We start from the raw sequence: 21,440 nt of genomic DNA, 5'->3' as shown, positions 1-21,440 counted from the left end.
AAGAGAAATAAAGGACCAAGAAAAGAGCTGAAGACTAGAAGTTAATTGGAGATGAGAACCACACCAGATTCCTAAAGGGACAGCAGTGAATAACTTAAACCTGACTGGGGGATTTCGTTTTGAACGGCAAAGACTGAGCTATCTCTAAATGGACATCTAATCAGTTCAGATCATCTGCTGAGACTACCACGTATCAGGTATACAGGCAATCAGAGTCTCATAACAAAGCATTATGACACTGTGACTGAGAAGAAGCCATCATGTTATGCTACCCTACTGGTTCCTTCTCTGTCGGTCCTTCAAATGAGGATCAGGGATAATGGGTCCTAAACATTTTCAAGTGTTAGAAAGTCACTGCTAGGGCTAGAATCTCAAGTCTAGTCCTCTGGAATGTTGCTGCTGCTGCTCAGCGAGGCAGACTAGCCAGTTTATACTCTGACTCAAATTCCTGCCGAATGAATCAAGGTCACAATTTGGTGGTAATTAGGGTAGAGACCACGACTCTCTTGGGAAGCAAGATTTAAAAGGGAAACACTTGGCAGCCCCAGGGCTTACCAATACATAACGCTCAATTCTAAGACTGAACACCGAAACTCATTGGACTAGGTGCAGTGTTATTGACCTCAGAAGTTGACTTCTCCACGCAAGACTGGTGTTTGGACTGTAAGCACGCTCAGCTCACAAGTACTCTGCTGCGTCAGGAGGCCCTGGGCCTGTCAGCCTTGGGAGCTGTAGCTCTAGGGGCTCTATAAAAGGGCGGTAGCTTGAAAGAGTGCTCACAGCAATGTTTGTTCAACCCAGATATTTTCCCAGGGCCTCTCCTGGAACATGTAGCACTTTATTACACATTTTCCAGGAACAGAAACATGAAAGCGTAGGAAACAGAGCTCACTTTGACAGGCAGGAACTATGAGAAGAGACAAAAGCACCATCAGTTGGGTGAGGTTTTCTTTGGGTACCTGCTGGCAAGGTGGTTAGCATGGTTCTGTGCCAGGTTAACCTTTAGAAAGCTTAAGAAGAGAATCTAGTTTGGGGGGGGAAAAGAATCTAGTTTGGGGGTAAGATGTGCTCGTATGCTTCTCGAGTAATTCATTTCCAAGAAGCAGATGCCACCCTGAGACCTAGGAATGAGCTTGCTGGCCCTAGTTTCCTGATGGTTTTATTGAGCCCAAGCAAGGAAGGCCCGTGAATCCCTGTCCTAACACTCACAGATGCCCACATCATCATGGCCTCTCTGCGCTACTTCTAACTGGCAGCGCCCTGAATGACTTACCTTCTCATTTCTATCTGCCTAGGAGCCCACACCAAAGCAAGCAGTGGTCAGTAACCAGGGGGACTTGTGTCAGAGTTTTAGGGCAGTTAGGAAGGCCAAGTAGCTGAGCAGAGAGTGAAGTCACTGAAAAGCGAGTCAGTGGAGCTGCATCTTGACGCTCCAGTGAGCTTCCTTCCCCCTGCCCACCCTTCTCTGAGAAAAAGGGTCTGGGGGATTAGCCACTCAACACTGATCTTCTTACCACAGTTTTCTTCATCTTCTCCACTGTCACAATCATTTTCACCATCACACCTCCAGGACACTGGGATACACTGAGTAGAACGGGCGCCACAGCTGATTTCATTTATGCGGCATGTTCTCATATCTGTTGATGATATACAGTCTCAAAAGAGCCTCCCAATGCATCAGTGCAAAGCTGCTGCTCCTGAGCTGCCTGCAAGTGGTCACACCTGTAACTCAGCAGCCTGGTGAATGCGTGACATTCCACTTACTAGTCCAAACCTGGGGAGATCACTGGCCAACTCTGCTGCTCAGAGGCCATGCCCACCGTGCTGCTTGGCAGGACACTCCAGAGCCTTGACTGTGCTACTCCTTCAAGGTTCCGTGGCAGGCTCCACTCAGACTTCTGTTTTACTTGGCACAGTTGGGCTTATTTTTGGCTGGCCTGCTCCTTGACCTTTTTTTTTTTTTTTTGTTATCTGTCAGCAGATAAGGTCACCTAATTCCAACTTCATTAAAGGCTGGATGGTCTGACACCTGTGAAGTCTTGCCCTGCCTAGATTCCCATATAGGTTTCTTCACAACCTACGTTGGGTCTACAAGACAGGGACACCTCCTGATTCTTGACCTCACTGGGTCACTTACCCTTCACTAAGACTCAGGGCCGTGACTTGGTGGACCCTCTTTACCTGTGGTGATTAACCCACCCTGACCAATGTTCTTATCACTCCTCTGATTTCTTGCCTCAAAAATGGAAATGGAGGCATTCATCTTCCTTTCTGCTCCACTGTGCTTTGGGATCCTATTCGATTTGCACTATTCATGCTTGGGCAGGTCTCTACCGCATGGAAATGAACCCCAAGACTTTTTTCATCACAACACTCAAATGATCCCAATTTATCTGTCCCAAATCTTCCTCCTCTGTGATGCCACAGACCTTCCCCTGCCTATCCACCTAAGGACACAGATAGACATTTGCCTACCTATGCAATTTCTCTTATTAAAAATAAGCTGTAAGCTTGACCGTACTTTAATAACCTTAGGTACCAGGTTTGTTAAAAATCATGATGTCACCCTCTTTCTAGCCACCTTACCCCTTCAGTAATAGATTTTTTTTTCATAACATAAGCTATGCATCTAAAAGTTTATCCTGGGCCCAAGGGGGAACCCTCATATCTTGACTTAGCTTCCAGGACCAGAGTACCATCTGCTCAGAGTCATGATTACCAAATATTTGAAATGTGTGCACCTAGTCAAGGAGTTCTTAATCAAATCGGCTGGCTTCGGTCTTAAATGTTCAATAGTGAAGCTACCCAAGAGAATGTCAGTCTTGTTAGACTAGGGAGGACATTCATTAAAGGACACTTATCAACTGTTAATGACTTGGCTGACCTAGGAGTCCACTGGCCTACACATCAACATAGGCAAAGGAAACTAAAACCAAGTTTTAGATGAAACCATACTTAGAGCTACGAGACACGAAACAGCCCGAGCAAGTTAAAAGTCCAAAGCAAGTCACTCACGGCACTGTTCTGGGTTTTCGTCAGAACCATCTTCACAGTCAGGATCCCCGTCACACTGCCACCGGTTGGGGACGCACTGGCCATTGTTGCACACAAAGTCAGACTCTGCACACGTCTTCTTTACTACAAAAGCATATTGGCAGGATTAAAGTCAAAGTCACTTGAGACCTTATATTCCCATTGGAGGTAAAACTACCGTTGATATATTTTGCTCCAATAATGAAACTGAGTGAATTAGTGCTCAACTGCCAATAGCCAGAACACTAGAAAAATCTTTTTTTTTTTCCTCCAGAGGAGAAAGGTACTTGTTTGAGAGAGTGGGAGGATATGGAAGTCACTGTAGGACAGGAGTTGTTCCTTACCTTACAACCCAGAGATACCTTACAATTTTTGCCTGTTTTCTGTTGTTGAGTTTAAGTAATAGTTATATTCTCTTTGTGCATTTCTTCCAGGCCCTTCAGGTGCTTCATAAAGTTTAAGAGCCAAACATTCGGGCAGCTCGGGTGGCTAAGCCGTTTAGTGCCGCCTTTGGCCCAGGGCCTGATCCTGGAGACCCAGGATCAAGTCCCATGTCAGGCTCCCCTGCATGGAGCCTGCTTCTCCCTCTGCCTGTGTCTCTGCCTCTCTCTCTCTCTGTCTCTCTCATGAATAAATTAAATAAATAAATAAATAAATAAATAAATAAATAAATAAATAAAATCTTAAAAAAAAAAAAAAAAAGCCAAACATTCCATCCTATGACTGATCACAATACAGCTCTACTGGGAGCATCTCCTAACAGTGCATGGGTTTAGTGTAGATTCAGAAGGATAAGCCCCAGGAGTGAATATTGCCACTCCTATAGGTCTGTTGGGGGCAGAGGAACCCAGCCAGTAAGAAATAGAGAAAGCTTAAACCTGGGTACAAAAGAGGTCACATTTAGAATCCAAGAGACAGAGTAACATCAGCTATGAAAGCTGCCAATGTCTACAACTGATGACTAGAGTGAAAAATTGCCTTAAAAAGGTATCAATTCTGTTACTGATTCTGACTAGGGCAGGCCTTTTCTCCTGTAATTCTGACGACCATGCAATTAATTTGTTGTCCAAATTGAGACAATCTCAGTGGAAAGGGGACACTTAACTATACCAGGAAGAGAAGCATAAACTTGGACTCTCTTAAGCCAATTGAGTGGTTTGGTCACCTTAGCCATAAGGAAGTCAGAGTCAGATGAGTCTTGATAAGCAGCCACATAGAGTATTCTAGGCCCCTCCTTCCCAAGCTGTATTCTTTCTTGCTTGTGTGTTTAAACTTCCAGTTTACGCTCTTCCTCTCTAACGAACATTCTGTAAATGGCAAATCAGCTAAAGGACAACAATTTGCTGAGAACTTGAAAGGGATTGCTTCAAGTCTAGGGTCTGAGCTATGGACAAGTCACAGAGTGTAGAGGACACAGAAGTAGAGGGCCACTCTGGTTTAGCCTTGGACGCTGTGCAGCAGGGAAATAATGATTCTAGCTCATTCCCAGAACTCAAGATGTGATGATGAATCATGATGATCCAAAAGGAATTATTCATCTACATGAGTTGTGTAGCCAAGGAAACAAGAAAGGCCATGTTAGCTTTTAGAATTGTACCTGTCTCTGAAATCCCTGAAATCCTCAAACTCCAGTATTCATGGTTAAAAGCGGTATCTGAGGGCCATGTGCTCCTGAGCATGTGGGAAGGTGCCAGAGCATCTGCAGAGTGAGTTTGCTGTAACCCAACCTGTGAGGGTCCTCAGGAAGAGGAAGCAAGAAGTAATTATAAAGAGACAAGGTGGTTTAAAGACATATAAAATGTTGTAGGCATAGACAAGCTGGCCATGCTACAAAGTGTTGGAGCAAAAGATAAATAGTGATGGAAGCTTTCTAGAGTTCATCTCTCTTCCATTCTGAATACAGACTGGGAGGGTAAAGAAAGTCTATTCGAATGGGGCCTTGAGAGATGGATAGCAGTGTAGGTGTGCCAAAGGGGAAGAGAACTAACAGTTACCCACTCAGAGTCTCTAAGTTACTCATTAATCAGGTCAGCCTCACACTTGTAAAAGAATGAGTTCCATGGGGCTGATGGAAACACATGGCTCTGGATTCTAAGCTGTAGTTGACTAAGAATGCTGGTGGACATGCTTGAAAGAAACAGCCCTGCTGAAACTGCAGCCCAGTTCACTACCAAGAGGTTGCACAGGAAAAATAAGAAGTGTGGCTTTATGAGTTTTAAGCAATTGTGCAGCTTTTCCCTTCTAGGGAGGAACATCTCAAAATAAGCATGCAGAGCTTCCCTGAGCAGTGTTCCCACTTTCCTTCTATACCTTCATATCCTGGAGGCAGAGACCAATTCTGGCCAAGAATTTAATTTTTTCCACCTGGAGTGATTTTTAGTACATAAATATCCCCCCTTCACTCTTGCAAACCCTCCTGCCGTGTGTCTAGCAGTTACTTAGGTGGAGACTACTTTAGGAAAAGCCAGGGGTGACTCCTAAGATGACCCAGGTTAGTTGCTACCAAGTTAGTCAGATGGTCAGAGAAGGCTTCTGAAACATGAAGAGAATGATTACTTTCTAAGAAAGAACAATGGGCTTTGCCAAGTACATACTTTAGAATTGAGGAAGAATCACTACTTATACCAAGAGAGGAGTTGCCAATAATGAGTCCCTCCAGTGAGAGATTTCGTGAGGGAATTCTATTACCTAGGTAACCTAGAAGTGACATGAACTCAATGTCTTGTAGAGTAGATTAAAATCCCAGCGTTAGAACGTACACGATGGCAAAGTAGTGCCCGGAGGACTACTGTTGGTCCTGAGACTGGAGATGCTTCTTCCCTGAGATTATAGAAGGGACATCCTAGGTTTCCAAATCGGCTGCTAATCCACATATTGGTGTGCAAACACTCATGATACTGCTCAGCGAGCTCAAGCATAAGACCGCCTGCCCTGATGCTTACGCTATGACATTTTTGTAATGACACGTGAAGAAGCAGGTAAGGGCATAACAAGACAGCAGTTGATGCAATCTACCTTTAGCTTCTGTTTTTCTTCTGTATTTCTAGTTTGTAGACATCTTTCAATAACATCCATTAAAAGGCAAATGACAATGTTGTCACCAACATTCACACACAATCTCGTTTCAAGATTCTGACACAGAACAAAGGGATCAAAAAATAAACTTCAGCATGTATTCAAGGTAGCCTAAATGCCACCTTGACACGTAGTTCTCAGCTATTCAGGCTCAACATGAGGCATTTCTCACAATGATCTCTGGATGACGTTGATCGGTGGGTATGACGGTATATCCCCATTCTCTGGGGGAAAGAATGTCTTTTACCCTGCCTACCATTTTAGAATTAGCATCTATTGTAGGCAATTATTAAAAATCCTTATCTGATCTGTGATCGGCAGGGGCCGTAGTTTCAAAGCCAGGAGTTTATTACCCTCCTGAAACCTGAGGGGATTTCTTACTGTTCATGACTTATTTTCTTTGGGGGGCGCTATCAGAGCTTTTTGAGAATTACAAAAAGAAGGTCTGTTCTAAGCAAGCTCCTGTCTCTACTTCTGGTCCTCCCGCCCCCTCTCCTAGCTTCCTATACTGAATGTTTGCCTGACCTCTGACAAACCAGGTCCTGTCATTTGGAAGGACCTCCACTTGATCTTCAACATTCCACACTCAGGCTGGTAGCCCCATGTCAAACATTCAACTAAATTCCTCTAGACCAAGATGTAGAGACTTTTGGGACCTGCGGTCAAGGCAATTCTTAGGAGTGGATTCTATTTTCAGAACCTCGAAACATTTAAGAAGCTAAGATAAGGGCATCCCACTTAGTGACGTGCATGCATCCTCTTGAGGGACACTGCTCCTTACTCACCACAGTTCTTTTCGTCACTGCCATCAGCACAGTCTTCATCCCCGTCGCATTTCCACAGCAGTGTAATACAGCGGCCATTTGTGCACTGGAATTGGGAGGGTTCACATTTGGCTTTTCTTCCTAAAATCAGGAGGGAGCACTTAGCTAAGCTGGGATACAAGCATGGGAAGTTAGAGCTGCAAGTTACCCAAAACCCATGGACATGGTCCTTCTCGAAGGGAGAGCTGCAGGCACAGCAGGCTAGAACATTCTAGGGGCCAGGGCAGGGTGGGCATTGGGGCAGTGACAGGCAGTGATTGAATTCTTTGCTGGGCAAATGCCATCTGGAGAAGACTAGATTTCCCAGCTTCTCTTGCAGTGAGGCACAGCCATGGATGGGCCTAAGGTCTAGTTAATGGAATATAAATAGAATGATAAATAGAACTTCTGGGAAATATCCTCAAAGGGATTGGGGACCCATTATCCTTTCCTTTATTCCTTTCTGGATCCTGAAAATTGGGCATGGTGGCTGGAATAGAGATCCTGGGCCAATGGAGCCAGACCAAGATAGAAGGAACCTAGATTTCCCAGAGACCATGGGGAGTTAGGTTGGACTCACTTGCCCCTGGACTCATTTCCCTCATGTGTTTAACTCACTTGTGGAACTGTAATCAGCCAAATCCTAACCCTTTAATGGCATTTCTTGATCACATTTGGTACTGTTATTCATGGATGATGCCTCTATTACAAGTAAACTCAGGGAGACTTAGAATGATAGCAAAGAGGGGGCAGGACAGAGGTTTAATGGCCTCATTTTAAAATCTGAGGTATAATTAGAAAAAGACATGCTTACAAAACAGCTCAAAGATAAAAATCAAGAAGCTATAGTTGAGAGGTAAAGGGAGGTCACTTTTAGCAACACAAGAAAAACAAAGTGAGGGAGCATCACAGACCCAGATTCTATTTCTCTGAATCTCTATTTTCCTGCACTCGATGTATGGATATTTAATTCACACAGTGGTATGAACTAATCCTTGTAAGTAGAACACTTAGTTTTGTTATTTTTTTGTTTTTGCCTGGCATGGGACAGCTAACATTCAGGTGTTTCCTACCATTAGCACATGTGCTCTTCTGGAGGATGTGATTTCTTTGAGCTAAAAGGCCAACGATCTGGTTGCTTAATAGAAATATACTGCTAATATTCAGGACAACCAGGGGTGCCCTATGGCTCGTGCAGATTACTTAGGCAGGCCCCCCAAGCAGATTCCCTGTCACCTTCCAGCATCTGCAGCTGTGGCATGCCGGCCTAAAGACAGACACTACAGTGACAAGCACAGACTGGAACTCTTGTGCCCGGTATACAATACTCCCGTTGGCCTCCCTACTATCAGCTAGCCCCTCCTATCTGGGGGCGGTCTATGCTTTGTGGCTAATTCCCAGGGAGATTAGAATTCGGTCCAAGTCAGGTTTACCACATGGGTGTGGTTCCATTCTTAGATACTGAATGTATTCATAAACCGTGTGTACCACTCTGCTCCCAAGAGTCTGGTTAAGGTGGGACCCAGATACAAAGCAGTATGATTTGACGGCACTTCCTACCTATATTTCACAACATTCGTTCATTTCACAAATATCTTATTGGCATAAGATATCAGGGATTGAGAAGGGTAGAGGTTGTTGGGAGAAGTCAGCAGCTGGCTTTTATACTGTTCAACCAAAGCAGAGAAGCAGCTGCCTCCCCCACCCATCCCTATATTTCCAACAGCCTCTCAGTGTTCTCGCTGCTGGGGGGGGGGGGGGGGATCTGCTGCAGGGGCCTCTGGCTTTAGTTCTCTATCCCTACTACCTTTGAGGGCTGTGGGAGTGGCAAGAATTTATTTAGAGAACTTAATGTGAAAGTAGCAGATGAATAGTTTGTCGTCAAACAATATCAATAGAAGTCTAGTTAGAACAGTCAGGCTCCAGTTAGGGTACGATGGAGGCTCTGAACTTTTTTTTAAAGGTTTGAGGTACCAAAGGTTGTTCAGTGAAAAAGAGACAAAAATTCAGACACTGACACCTACACTGTAGGTAAAGGTAAAGCCTATAAAGCATAAAAAGGTCAGCATAGAATCAGACTTGGACAGGGACACAGAAGTAGGTGTCAAATGATGGTTTTCCACTTCAAGGTTAGGGCCTGGAAGATCTTAAAAATGACTTTGGAAGCTAGAGATTTCCTAGACATGCAAGCTGGCCTGGGATCAAATACAGGCACACAGGTGAAATGAGGCTGGCGTTTAGTGCCCCAGCACCTACCATCATCATGGTAGCAAAGGAATGATCAGCAGTAAGAAATGAGAGTAAGATCCCAGCAGCACTGCTTCCAGAGTTGATCCTAAGCAGACTTTCAGGACAAACATAAGCATTTTCTCAGTGTTTTATTCCAATTCCTTAAGACAAAAAGGAATTTAATGTCTACCTTTTCTTATCTGAGCTATTTCCACTTCCCCCAAGCTTCTGCCCAACAGTCCTGGAACTGTGTTTTACTGGGACACACACATGACCCTGTATCATGAGGGGGGAAGCAATGGAGGTTAGAAGTGGAGAAAGCTACTGAATGCTGTTGCTCCTTCACAGGACGAGTGGGGTGGGGGTGGCGGTGGCGGTGGCTAAGGCTGGTTAGCTGCCCTCATACGGGACCCTCTCTTTAAAGAGAGGTAAGACCGTAGGCCTGATGGCCATGCCTCAGTTTCTTATTATCTAAGCATTCGGTTATGAGGTTGCTCCTGGGCAGAACGTGGCCCTGGCTTCTGTTGAACGTCCCGCCTGGTGCAGGGCGGCCAGAGCTCCGAGGCTGGATCCCGTGCTGGGACCGCGGCCAGACTGCAACGCTGTGGGTGTTCTGTCAAAGTTTCAAAAAGATTCTCCATCTCGCCTCTGGTGCTCGGCTGGGAACACGGCCGTACAGAGCTCCAGGAGAACCGAAAGCACCAAACAAGTTAAGGAGCTTTTGATTTCCACAGCCTTTGGGGGATTACAGGATTGTGGACCTATAGGCTATTTTCATCCGTGACCCTTAAGTCTACTTTCATAAAGGGAACAGTTGAGCTTGAAATTGTCTACACTCGACGTGCTTTTGTTTTTTCTTTTCTTTTCTTTTCTTTTTTTTTTTTTAAGATTGATTGATTGATTTTAGAGCATGGGAAGGGAGGGGCAGAGGGAGAGGGTGAATGAGTTCCAAGCAGACCCTGCACCAAGCACCCAGTGCTGGGCTTGATCTCCTGACCCTGAGATCATGACCTGAGCTGAAACCAAGAGTCGAAGGCTCAACCATGTGTGCCACCCAGGCATCCTCCTCTCTCCCCCAAGGTGCTTTTAATCCTTAGGCTAAGCTAAGACACGGATTGATGCCTCAAAAACTAACCCTAGGAGTAGAAGCTCTAGGCAGCCAGTATCTCCAGATCTGCCCAGAAAGGTGAACAGCTGAGAGTCAATGTGGTTTTTAGCAGGTTCCTCAAAGCCACAGGGATTCATAGGAATGCCTTAGTGCCAAAAGGGTGGTTAAAGTTGGGGGTGGGTGGCGGAAAGGCCGTGACAGCGGGGAACCTGGGTGTTTTGCCTGTTTCAGCCAGGAAGGCTTTCTTTATCAATACTTGACTTTTGTGTAAGAACTTGAAAAGGGTTCTTCCTGTTGCTTTAAGAAATCAAACCATTGGCCTTGATCTGGATCTTCTTTGAGCTCTAATATTTAGAATGACTATCCCTGCCCCTCTGGGTCAGGGGGTCGGAAGTCACTTGTACGTAGTCACATATGTACCTAGTCACAGCTATTTACCTTTGTAATGAAAGAAGGCCCACCCATGCCAAGGACTAACTTGCTCATTCTGTCACTTGCCCAGGCGGAATCAGACCCTGCAAACTGACCTTAAGGCGCCTTGTCCCAGGAGCCTTGCTCACCTCAAGAGTGAACGTTGCTGCCCAGACATGTTGGCAGTTCAGTGGCTCCAAAAAACTCAGGGGCTTATTTATGTCTTTATTTTTAAAGATTTTATTTATTTACTCATGAGAGACACAGAGAAGCGGGTTCCCTGCAGGGAGCCTGATGTGGGACTTGATCCCGGACCCCGGAATCATGCCCTGAGCCGAAGGCAGATGCTCAACCACTGAGCCACCCAGGTGTCCCAGAACTCAGGGGTTTAAATGCACATAGATGTCAGCCTGCTGTTGCCTGACTGTCCCTGCAAGGGTTAATGGGTCAGTGGGAAACTGCATAGACCTCACAGTAGATACCAAGCCTTCATGGTAGGCTGCACTTTTCCCTAGAGGGGCTCCAGGCTGCCCAGGGTACGGGGAGGTTTCTGAGTATCAGGCTCAGACCTGAACTTGAACCAGCACAGAGAGGCTCAGGCTGCCACTCTCCTGGGACTGGCAGGGGCCCAGGATTCAGGGGCCTCTCCCTCTCCTCCTTGCTTGAGATATGGGTGCTATCTACAGGAATGTCTTTAGTCTACTTGTTTGGCCACTTCTGGGGCCGCCAAGGGCATTTATTTTTAGTCACACTTCTGCTTCTTCTTTAATGCCAATCTTTCTATTCATAGGCTAAAACTCATTTTAGGATAAGCAGACTTGCGAGTCAGCAAAGTGGTTTTCTCTCAGGAGAGGTTAGTTAGTGAGAGGAAGGAAGGCAGACAGCCCGAGCTGTCGGACACGGAGGTTGTGTTCCGGCCCTACCGTCAGGCTCTAAAGCACTTCTAAGAACTGCCTGAAAGCTGTTAAATACTTAGGCCAGGGACACCTGGGTGGCTCAGTGGTTGAGCATCTATCTACCTTCAGCTCAGATCATTATCCCAGGGTCCTGGGATCGAGTTCTGCATCGGACTCCCCACTGAGGACAGAGCCTGCTTTTCCCTCTGCCTGTGTCTCTGCCCCTGTCTCTCTCAATCTCTCTTTCTGTCATGAATAAATAAATAAATAATCTTAAAAAGAAATACTTTGGTCAATCCTTCTGATTCGCTGAAATAAGTGAATCTTAGAGTTCACTTGTCCCACTGACATCAGATTGAGATGATCTTAAGAATCATAGGTAAATAAGCTTTCAAAATTATTTGCCAAACACAACTCTAAGCCTTCAGTCTTTTAATTCATCTGAATTCTAAATCCTCCACTCTGAGTACTACTGTTCCCCTTTTATGTATCAGGTAAGGAGAGGACAGAGAAGGGAAGTACAGTGCTTGCCCAGGATCAGCCTGTACAGAATGAGGATTTGAGACCCAGGTGGCCTGGCTTCAGATACTACACTGCTGAACATGCACAGAATCTAAAGCATCTAATGCAGGACTACTTCCCATTAGAATATTCTGTTGATTTTGGTAACTTGGGTAACAGAGTCAGTTTAAATCAATCCAGAATGAGGTAGGTAGTTTCACCCGTCAAGATGATACTGTCCTAACACAGTCTTATTATCGAAAGTCAGCCTTCCCTGCCCCATTTTAATTAAAATAAAATTTAAAAAGCCTAGAGTATCCTCAGCGGGGTTTTTTCTAGAAGGACTACATGGCTTGGTTGTCTTGTCCAGGATACATCAGTCAAATAGAGGCATATTGCGAAGTTTTTTTTTTTTTTTTTAGTATTATGTATTTTTTAAATTGGAGTTCAATTTACCAACATATAGTATAACACCCAGCGCTCATCCTGTCAAGTGCCCCCGTCAGTGCCCCCCCTCAATGCCCGTCACCCATCCCCCCACCCGCCTCTCCTTCCACTACCTCTTGTTCATCTCCCAGAGTTAGAAGTCTCTCATATTTTGTCACCCTCTCTGATTTTCCCCACTCATTTTCTCTATAATCTCTTTCACTATTTTCGAACTTACAGTTTCTATGGGAGGCAGATGCTAGGTCCCTGGTGCTCTTGTTCTCATTGGCATCAGAATCCCCACAGGGCTTGTTGGAACACCTGCTGGGCCTACCCCCCCCGCCCCCCACAGAGGTTCAGATTCAGCTGGAGCAGGGCAGGGACAGAGCTCCCTTTCTTGGGTTCCCAGATGGTATTGACACTTCTGGTTCCTGACCACACTTTGAAACCACTGCCCAAAGTTTAGGAGGCTAAGATTCTACCCTCAGTGGAAGTGACCATGTCCTTTTCAGGGTGGATTATATAGTTCTTACCCCCATAAGCCTGCACACCCACCGCTGGATGGGCACAAGTGCTCAGTGCCATTCTTACAACGGACATTAATCATGGTGACAGCATGAGGCAAAGCCTCTGTACCCATTAGGTAGGTAAAATTTATCTAGATGCCTTAACAGGGCTACATGGTAAAGAGGTTCTTCTAAAGCCTGTCTTCTCTTTGCCAGAAGCCCCTATCCTTGGGGGGGCTCCATCACTTACTCCAACCTATGGAGGCTGGTCCCGTGGAGAGCCAGGTTCTTCTCCCCTGATATTTTGCCATCCATCCCTGGCCCCATCTGGGCTCTCATCCCTCCCTTGATCTGTTCCTTCTTCCTCCAGGTTGCCACATCAACCATCCAAATCAAGATGGTGACCCAAGTCACCTAGACCGGCCTGAAGTACCAACGATGGGATCACTTCTAGGTTTCTCACTGACTCAAGGGCCGAGTCTGGTTCCCTACCCATTTCCCCCCAACTTTTCCCTATTGTTTCCCACCAGCCCTTGGCTCAGAGTACACCCAGGGATGCCCCCAGCCCCACTTGCCCCAGGCCTGTGTCCTCACTATTGATCTGTCTCGGTTTGCTCCTGTCACTCCTGTATACACAAATGTCTCCCTTTGAAGGAGGCCCTCTATTCCTTTCCTGACACACCAAGTGTGGTCTGGCTGCTTCTCGATGGTCACACAGTTGCCGTGTACTGAGGTGTTTGCCCTCCCTGCCTGTTTCCATCTCTACAAGTGGAGATCCCCCTCACCCTACCCCAAGGCAGGGCCTAGAATTTATCTTTGTAACTTGGGACCAAGTTCCTGACATCTCCAGTGTCTTTGGGCACTAGTGAGTATTCCTGGATGAATCAACTGATTCATTAGTTCACTGATAAAACTGGTTTGAACTATAGACTTTTTCCAAAGCATTCTTTCCAGCTTTCCTGAACTTGAAACACATGACCAGTTGTTTGACCAACTAGAATATTCTGAAAGGCTCTATGTTATAAAGTCCATTGTTCCTTATGCCCATGGGGGTACCTTCACATCATCTTTGTACCACTTGATAATATAAAAACTGTGTGCTTTCCCACACTTATCTATCACAGTGAGTACGTCACTGTAGGTACATCTGGCCTCATTTTCCTGTGAAGAGCGAGGTTCCAGTGCATAGGGAACAGTAGCGGCAGCTAACTGGTAGAGTTAGAAATTTGATGTGTAAGACTTGGATTTCACTTGGGACCTGCTTTAGTGCTCTTTAGTAATGTTGGCAGCAACCCATGGTTGCTGGAATCTGATCACTTTTGTAAGATCATCTGTGGAGATGGAATAGCATCTGACTTTGTCACATGAGAGTCTGAGTTCTTGGTGACAGTTGGGAAACATAGTATTCTGTAACACAGGTAGCAAGTGGGAACTCCAGCAACCTTCAGCCGCTGTCTGCCTCTTTTATGATTAAGGCTTAAATACTGGATCTGCTCACTCCTCTCCAGAGCCTCTATTCCAGGCGAACTTTGATTTCCTGATTTGACTTCCCCACTAGACCAAATGCCATGAAAGAGAGGACCACCTGCCTAGCTACTGTGTCCTCCCCATGCCTGGTGCTGCCAAGTGGCTCATGGTTAGGTGCTCAGTAGATGGTCGTCAAGTGGTTTTAAGCAGAAGTATAAGGAATGTCGACATCAATCTACCACCTATTTAGTGAACCTACAGATCAGTTAATAACTCCGATTTTGGGAAGCCTTTTTAGGAAAACGAAAGATTAGAGGCAATCTGTAAAATAGGAACCCTATTAACTCAGAGCATTTGGGGGGAAAAGAATAAAGTTCTAACATGTGAAGTAACTTGCAAATGTTGGAGTTAGGGGAAGTATTAGGTTATAACATATAAGCACGTGAAGTAATCCACAAATGTCTATCATCAAGGTTTTATCATCTCTCTTGCTTGGCTAATCGCAAGCTCCACCCCCTAAAATTACATGTGTATACATAAAGGCTCCTAGCTAGTAGGGCCAACCCAAAAGGCCCATGCTGGTGGCAAGATCAACCACTCCAGCCAATGGTCCCATCTTAAACTTTCTGCCTCTTAAATATAAGAGCGTTCATACCTTTCCCCTACCCCGCCCCCCACCCCCTGGAGCAGTTTTAAAATACAAAGTAGTCAAAGGCTCCCCAAGCAAACATTAAGCCTTTTTTTTCTTTTGGCATAATCTCTATCCTTAATCTCATGGCACCCAGGAGGCATGCTCTTGCTGAATTTGAGCCCACAAATAACCAGCAGGCCCAAGCTTTCCTAGGACGCATCACATGAAGGAAAAAGGATGCTAACATTACAGTATCACCTGCCCTCTCATTTAGTTCCTGCAGCATGGCTAGTTTATCTAACTAGGTGGCATCAACTACACTTAAGAGTTTGTATTGCTAAGCCAACAGAACAGTTTAGCAAGGAGACACCGATTCACATTGGAAATACAGTGAAATCATCAAACAAGATTCTGCTAGAGCTATGTCACACTCCGTCTGAAAGCTTAGAAGCTATCAGTCTTCAAATTTGCTAGCTAAAAATTCTTTAGGTGGGCACAAAAATTAGTTCCTGGACCACTTCTATTCAACAGGTACATCTCATCCATCACTTTTGCAGAAGGTATCTTTGGACCTTTGGTCTTGGAAGTAGTCTCCTTGTACCCTAAGTACTCTCTTGAGATTAACTTACAGTAGAAGGGAACATACTAAGCACTTTGAGTCTATCAACGAGCCATCTGGAGAGCAGCCGGCCGTGATTGGCTCTCCTGAGGCAGGTACATTTATCATCAATGTCATTGCAGACCTTATCATAACCCTTGGAGGCATTTGATTTCTCATAGGCTGGTATGAGAAGGTGGCTTTCCAAAGAACAGTCAGTATCCAAAGTAAATTTAACTATGACTTAAAGTCAAGTAGGTAACTGCCTATACTTGATTGCTTTTCCTTCTACCAAAAAAGCCAGCTTCATTCACACTCTGTAAGAAATAGAAAACAGTCTAGATACTTTAACACGAGTTGTCTGTACGTCTATGCTGTGCTCTGAGTTTTCTGGTCTTTGGGTCAAAACCCAAAGCCGTGTGGCTGGGAGCTGCCTGTTTCCTTGATTATGGCCATGTTCTACTCTGGGAGCTCTTGTGAAGTCTCACCAGTTTGATACTTCTGGAATAGAAGGGGCTTGTAACTACTTTTCGTCTGTTCAAGTGAAATCAAATTTATCGTTATTCAATTTTATGAAAGGCAGAAACACTTCAATCAGGACTTCACTTTTTTTAAGCATGGAGACTGCTGTAATTACCTTGCTAGCAAGGCTTACTGCTTAAATATGCAGTCGATCATGGTAAAGTCTTAATATTTGGCTGCTCTACTGAACTTGGCCTTTACACATGCATTAGGAATGTGGGGACACCAGCAGTAAAAGCAGAGAATCAAAACAACACAGGACGGACATTATAGCTAAATGTCACATGTAGCAAGCAACAGGCCGATTGCTCAGACTTCAGGAAGCTGTCACTTGCCTGGTGATCCTTGTTTAAAGAGTCCAGGCTCACATGCTCGTTCTTTGGCCTAAACGGGGATCAGGATCACTGCCATACTTTCCCTTGGTGCTATGGGGTGGGTCAAGTTTATTTTCTCCTTGCCCTCCTGTCTCCTATCCCTCCAGGTCTCACTTTACAAACCTACTCCCACAGTAAGAGAAGTCTCTGTCTACTCTTTTGCTAGGTGCTAGCCATCTTTGAAGAGCCCTCAGAAAACCTTGGTTTTTCTAGGCTCTGGCTTTAATGATGATGTGTGGTACCCCACATCCTAAGCCTGACTACCTAGGCTGATGGAAAACGTACTAGAATTCCCAGGGACTTGCAGTCAGGTCTACTACACTACTGAGTTTTAGCTTCTGTAGTTAGACTGATCTAAGTTTCTGGACGGGATCTTAGAGCATCCCTGCCTGGTCCTATTTTAGGCCAGTACCAAGAGCATGTTTGGGGGAGGAGAGGTTGGGAAGAAGGGATGCACACAAAACCAGGGCCAGAAAGTCAGCCCATATACCCTGGGGCTTTGAACTTCAGACCAAAGCCAGTCAGGGTTGGCATAAGGTCACTACCTCCTCAGCCAACCCCAGAGTCTGTCCAGTTGAAAAATGATGTGCCTCCTTTCCTTGGAAGAATTTAGGTCTTGCCTGGGCTTTGGTGTGTCACTCTTCATGGCATGTCACATTTTCACATGGGACGTAGAGCAAAAGGGACCCTCACCTACCTAATACAAGGTGAACATATGGCTTCAACTAACTCATTTCATGAGTTCAAGGGCATTCCCAGCACTCTATAGGATAAAGTTTGCCTCCAACAGAAAGTTACTACCTGTTAAACTAAAAGAACAGGGAGGAGGAGGAGGGCATACAGCAAAAACAAAATCTCTCCCCCCAACCTCCAGGGCGGTTATCCGTAGTTTCTGGTACAGCTTAGTCTCTTGAAGTGTTATGAAAAGTATCATGCAAGTCATGGAACGATCCTGAGAAATCATTTAATAAGTTAGTATTGCTCATCCATTAATGATTAATGTTCCAGTCTGAAAATTCTTGCGGGCAAGGCTCCCCCAGGCTCTTAGGTTTGTTGTCACACCTCAGAGGCTCTCTCGGGGCCTCGCCTTCTTCGAGGAGTCCAGGCTGGGGAGAGCGCGGGAGGGGGCAGCGCGAAGGAGGCTGTGGGGCGCCTTGCGTTCCCCGTTCCCGTTCCCGTTCCCGTTCCCCTCCAGATCCTACTGCTCGGGCTGCTAGAGTCTGAGTTCGCGGAGCCATGTGACCAGCCCAAACGTGATCGGGCGGCCGGCCAATCGCAGAGGGCAGAGAAGCCCGTCCCAGCTTCACACGCCCGCTCGGGACCGCGGGAGCCAAAGGGCCGGGGCGGTGGCAGGCTGCGACCCCCGGGACCCCGCCCGGAGGCTGCGGGACCGCACGCTAGAAAGTTGGGTGGCCTCGGGAGGCACGTGACTGCAGGCAGGCGGGCCTCCAGCCCCCGCGGCCGGAGCGCGGACTCCCGGGGGGTACTTGGGGCGGGCCGCTCCCCCCCCCAGCCCCTCCGCGTGCTGTCAAGCTCACGCCCGGGACGCGCCGGCGCCCTGGCCCGAGCCCCACAAGGGCTGCCCGTCCCTGCCCCGGAAAGTTGCGCGTCTCCGGCCGGGAGGCTGGCTGAGGACAGGGCTCCGGGGCCCAGGGCGCAGACCCCGGGCACCGCCGGAGTCGCCGCCGCCGCCCACCGGCCCTCGCGCTGCTCCCTTTGATCTATTGTCTGGAATGAAGGCTAATTACACAGTCGCTAGATTAGGGCTCCATTCCTCTCGAGGAAATCTCACCGGGAACAGAAGAGCAGCAAACTAACCTGATTAAGTCTTGGTTCCGCTCCCCTCCCCCCCCCCCCCCCGCTCAGCTCCACGGGAGACCCGAGAGGTTTACAAACACGGCGCGAGGGGGGCGGGGAGGGGCCAGGTAGGAGGGGAGAACACCCCGTGGGGAGTCCTGTTGGAAGCCGCGCTCGTCCTCTGGCCCGCACGCCAGGACCACCGGGCGCCCGGGAGGTCGCAGTCCGGGTGCGCAGGCTGCGCACTTGTCGTGGCTCCCTGGAGCCTCCCGGCTGCCGCCCATCGAACGTGAGCCCGCTCACCGCCCCGGGGACTCGCCGCCGGGACCCGCGCTCCCGCCCCCCGCCCCCCGCCGGTCCCAGGAGCGCGGCCCCGGCTCCCGCGCACCGCTCGGCCCGACCCGGCCCTCTGCCTCCTTCCTAACACTCCGCCCGGCAGCGCAGACAGAACCATTGTTCGGTGCGCGGAAGCCCACATGCCCCAGCCCCGGCCGAGCGGGGTGCAAACGAGGCAAAGCAGTGGCTTCGGGGGACAGAGTGAAGGGAAGGACGCCTAGTTCAGACGAGGCTTCAGGACACCCCCAAGCCCGCTGTCCCCCAAGCCCGGCTCCCCGTGGCCGCGGCGCTGACAGCCTGCTCAGAGGCGCCACCAGGGTTGGGAGGGAAGACGGCGAGCGGAGCGCAGAGGCGCCTCCTAGGAGGTGGGGAGGTGGGGAGGTGGGGGGGGGGGGGGCGCACAAGGAGACCCGCGCCTCGGGGCCCGCGGGCGCCCCGGCGGGGTCCGGGCAGCCGGCGGAGGGGCGCGTCCTCACTCACCCGCTCCGGTGGCGCGGCTCTCCCGGGGCGCCCAGCACAGCGCGAGCAGCAGCCAGAGCGCCCAGCGCGCGGACGTGCCCATGGTGCCCGCCTGGATGGTGCCGCCGCCGCCGCCGCCGCCGCTCGCTCCGCACAACAAGTTACCAGCCCTTCGCAAAGGAGGAAGGAGGTGGGGGCGGGGAGGGGGGAGGGGGAGGAGGAGGGGGAAGGAGTTAGAAAGGGGGAAAGGGAGCAGGGAAGAAGAGGGCACCCCCTCCCCTACAACTTGCACAATCTCCTCCCCACCACCCACCCACCCACCCACCCACCTCCCCGGGCTGCAGCAGCGGTGCAAGCCGAGCCTGCGGGCAGAAGATAATGCAGGCGCTGCAGAGGAGGGGAGGGTACGGGAGGGGAGGGGAGGGGAGGGGAGGGGAGGGGAGGGAGAGGGGGTGGGGAGCCGAGAGCAGAAGAAGGCAGAAGGGAGCGGAGCCGGCCGCGGAGCACCCACACTGGCGACTGCCGGGTGAGCAGCGAGGAGGGGGCAGGAGGGGGAGTGGTCAGCGAGGGGCGTGGGGGCAGCGGCGGCTCCAGCCCGCGGTCCCCTCGACGCGCTGCTCTCATAAGCTCTGGGCAGCCGGGTGCCCGCGCGGGGGGTGTGCGAGCGCGTGTGCGTGCGTGAGTGGCCGCGGCCGGGCCGTGGCTCCGCCACCACCACCACCACCAGCACCCGGACTGCTCCTGGGGCCCGGCTGCTCCGCGCGTCCGCCCGGGGCTCACGGGGGCCCGGGGCGGCCGCTGGTTGGCTCGCGCGCCGCCCTCGCCTCCAATCCCCGGTGCCTGCCCTAATTTCCTGATCTAGGGAACCTGCCGCCGCAGCAGCTGTGCGCTCCCTACAGTCATTACCGTACCCTCCCGGCAGGGCAGCCGCCGACCGTAAATGCAGCCGCAGCAGTTAGCGCTGATGCAACTATTGCTGCTGTTGCCACCACCAGCCCGCTAACTGGGCCCGGCGGCCCCGGGGGACCTGCGGCGTGCAAAGCGGGAAGAGTCTCCCTCTCCCTGCCACCCTCTCCCGCGCCCCAGAGAGGCTGGCAGAGTAAGGCTGGTGTGGTAGGTAGCGTCTGCCTCGGCCTCCTCCCTCCACCCGCAGGTGATGGAGTGGGACGGGCTCGACACGTTTGGGCTGCTCTGAGGTGGGGTTCGGGGTGCCTGTCGCAATCGCACGCCGAGATGCCATTTTCGCTAAAAATTAAATGTTTTTAAATGAGAGTGTGTGTGTGTGTGTGTGTGTGTGTGCGCGCGCGCGCTCACGAGTGCGTGCGTTTGTGGTTGGTTCTCTGTAATAGAACCGGACTAAAATAACCCAGCCTGGGAGGAGGGAAATTGCTAGGGCAGCCCTGCATTCTCTCATCAACGATTATAGTTAATTGCTAATTGCACAGAATGATAGTTTGAGGGCCTGTAATTAAAAGCTTAACCTTTTCTTGTTTGGGGGAAGGGGGAACCTAGGTTTATTCTTCTTGGTACACTTTGTAACATCCCAATTATAAGGCTTAAGAGGAAAGGAAGTAAGGCAAGATTCCTATTAAGGATTGATTCTTGTTTTGTGCCTGGCAGCACATGAGCCTATAATTTGTTTTGTACGTGTGTTTGCTTCATGTTTCTTGCACACTTGCCTCTGGCTGACGTGCATTGTCTGCTGTGGTCTGTTAAGCATTTAACAAGAGTTGGAGGGCACACCAAGCTATTTCTCCTTCTTAAATGAAAGGGTTTACGTATGTTTTTTAAAGTTATTTTTTTCTTTTTTTCTGAAGGTATTTTTTTACCCAATGACCCAAACTTCACAGGTTTCGATAGGACCACATTCTAGCGGTGTTCTCTTGGTGATCTGAGAAGTGGTGGGCATTGCTTAGCTATATTCTCTTTGCCCTGGTTCTTCTAGGTGTTTGTCAAGGCTAGCCATCGGATGGGATCTTTATTAGGAACTTACTGTATCCAGGAGATGGCAAGAAAAGGAAGATTGCGGATCAGGATACAGTTTGGTGGGGCCAGAGGATCTCGTGACTGATAAATATTAAGGAGCTTAATTCTGTATTGGTGGAGTGTTGCACTATAACTAATTTTGATTGCTGTTTTGCCTACTCTGTGGTTAAACATTTGATGCAAACTGCAGCAGCCATACACATGTTGCATGTGAAATTGAATTCAAATTTGTCTTATACCATTTAGTAGCGAAAATGCATGCAGGTGTTGCTCACCTAATGG

At 48.6% G+C, this 21,440-nt stretch overlaps 1 protein-coding gene across 4 annotated transcripts in view; it reads right to left on the bottom strand.

Annotated features, from left to right (window-relative positions):
- VLDLR (very low density lipoprotein receptor) overlaps positions 1–20,093 on the bottom strand; it is a 35,716-nt gene extending 15,623 nt beyond the window's left edge. For 2 of the 4 annotated variants that reach the window (XM_041743907.1, XM_041743909.1), the window contains exons 1-3: positions 19,194–20,093; positions 6,894–7,013; positions 3,016–3,138 (exon numbers count right to left, since the gene is read on the bottom strand). In XM_041743907.1, coding sequence (XP_041599841.1) covers positions 3,016–3,138; positions 6,894–7,013; positions 19,194–19,275 — 325 coding nt within the window. In that variant the 5' untranslated portion in view covers positions 19,276–20,093. Of the gene's footprint in view, positions 1–1,514; positions 1,638–3,015; positions 3,139–6,893; positions 7,014–19,193 lie in introns of all 4 variants that reach the window. The other 2 variants (XM_041743908.1, XM_041743906.1) reach the window with 2 other exon arrangements.
- Positions 20,094–21,440: the final 1,347 nt, after the last annotated feature.

The sequence above is a fragment of the Vulpes lagopus genome, chromosome 2 (assembly GCF_018345385.1).
Source record: "Vulpes lagopus strain Blue_001 chromosome 2, ASM1834538v1, whole genome shotgun sequence".
NCBI classification, from domain to species: Eukaryota; Metazoa; Chordata; class Mammalia; order Carnivora; family Canidae; genus Vulpes; species Vulpes lagopus.
Note: the sequence above shows the minus strand (reverse complement) of the source record. Positions and strands in the feature narration are given on the sequence as shown.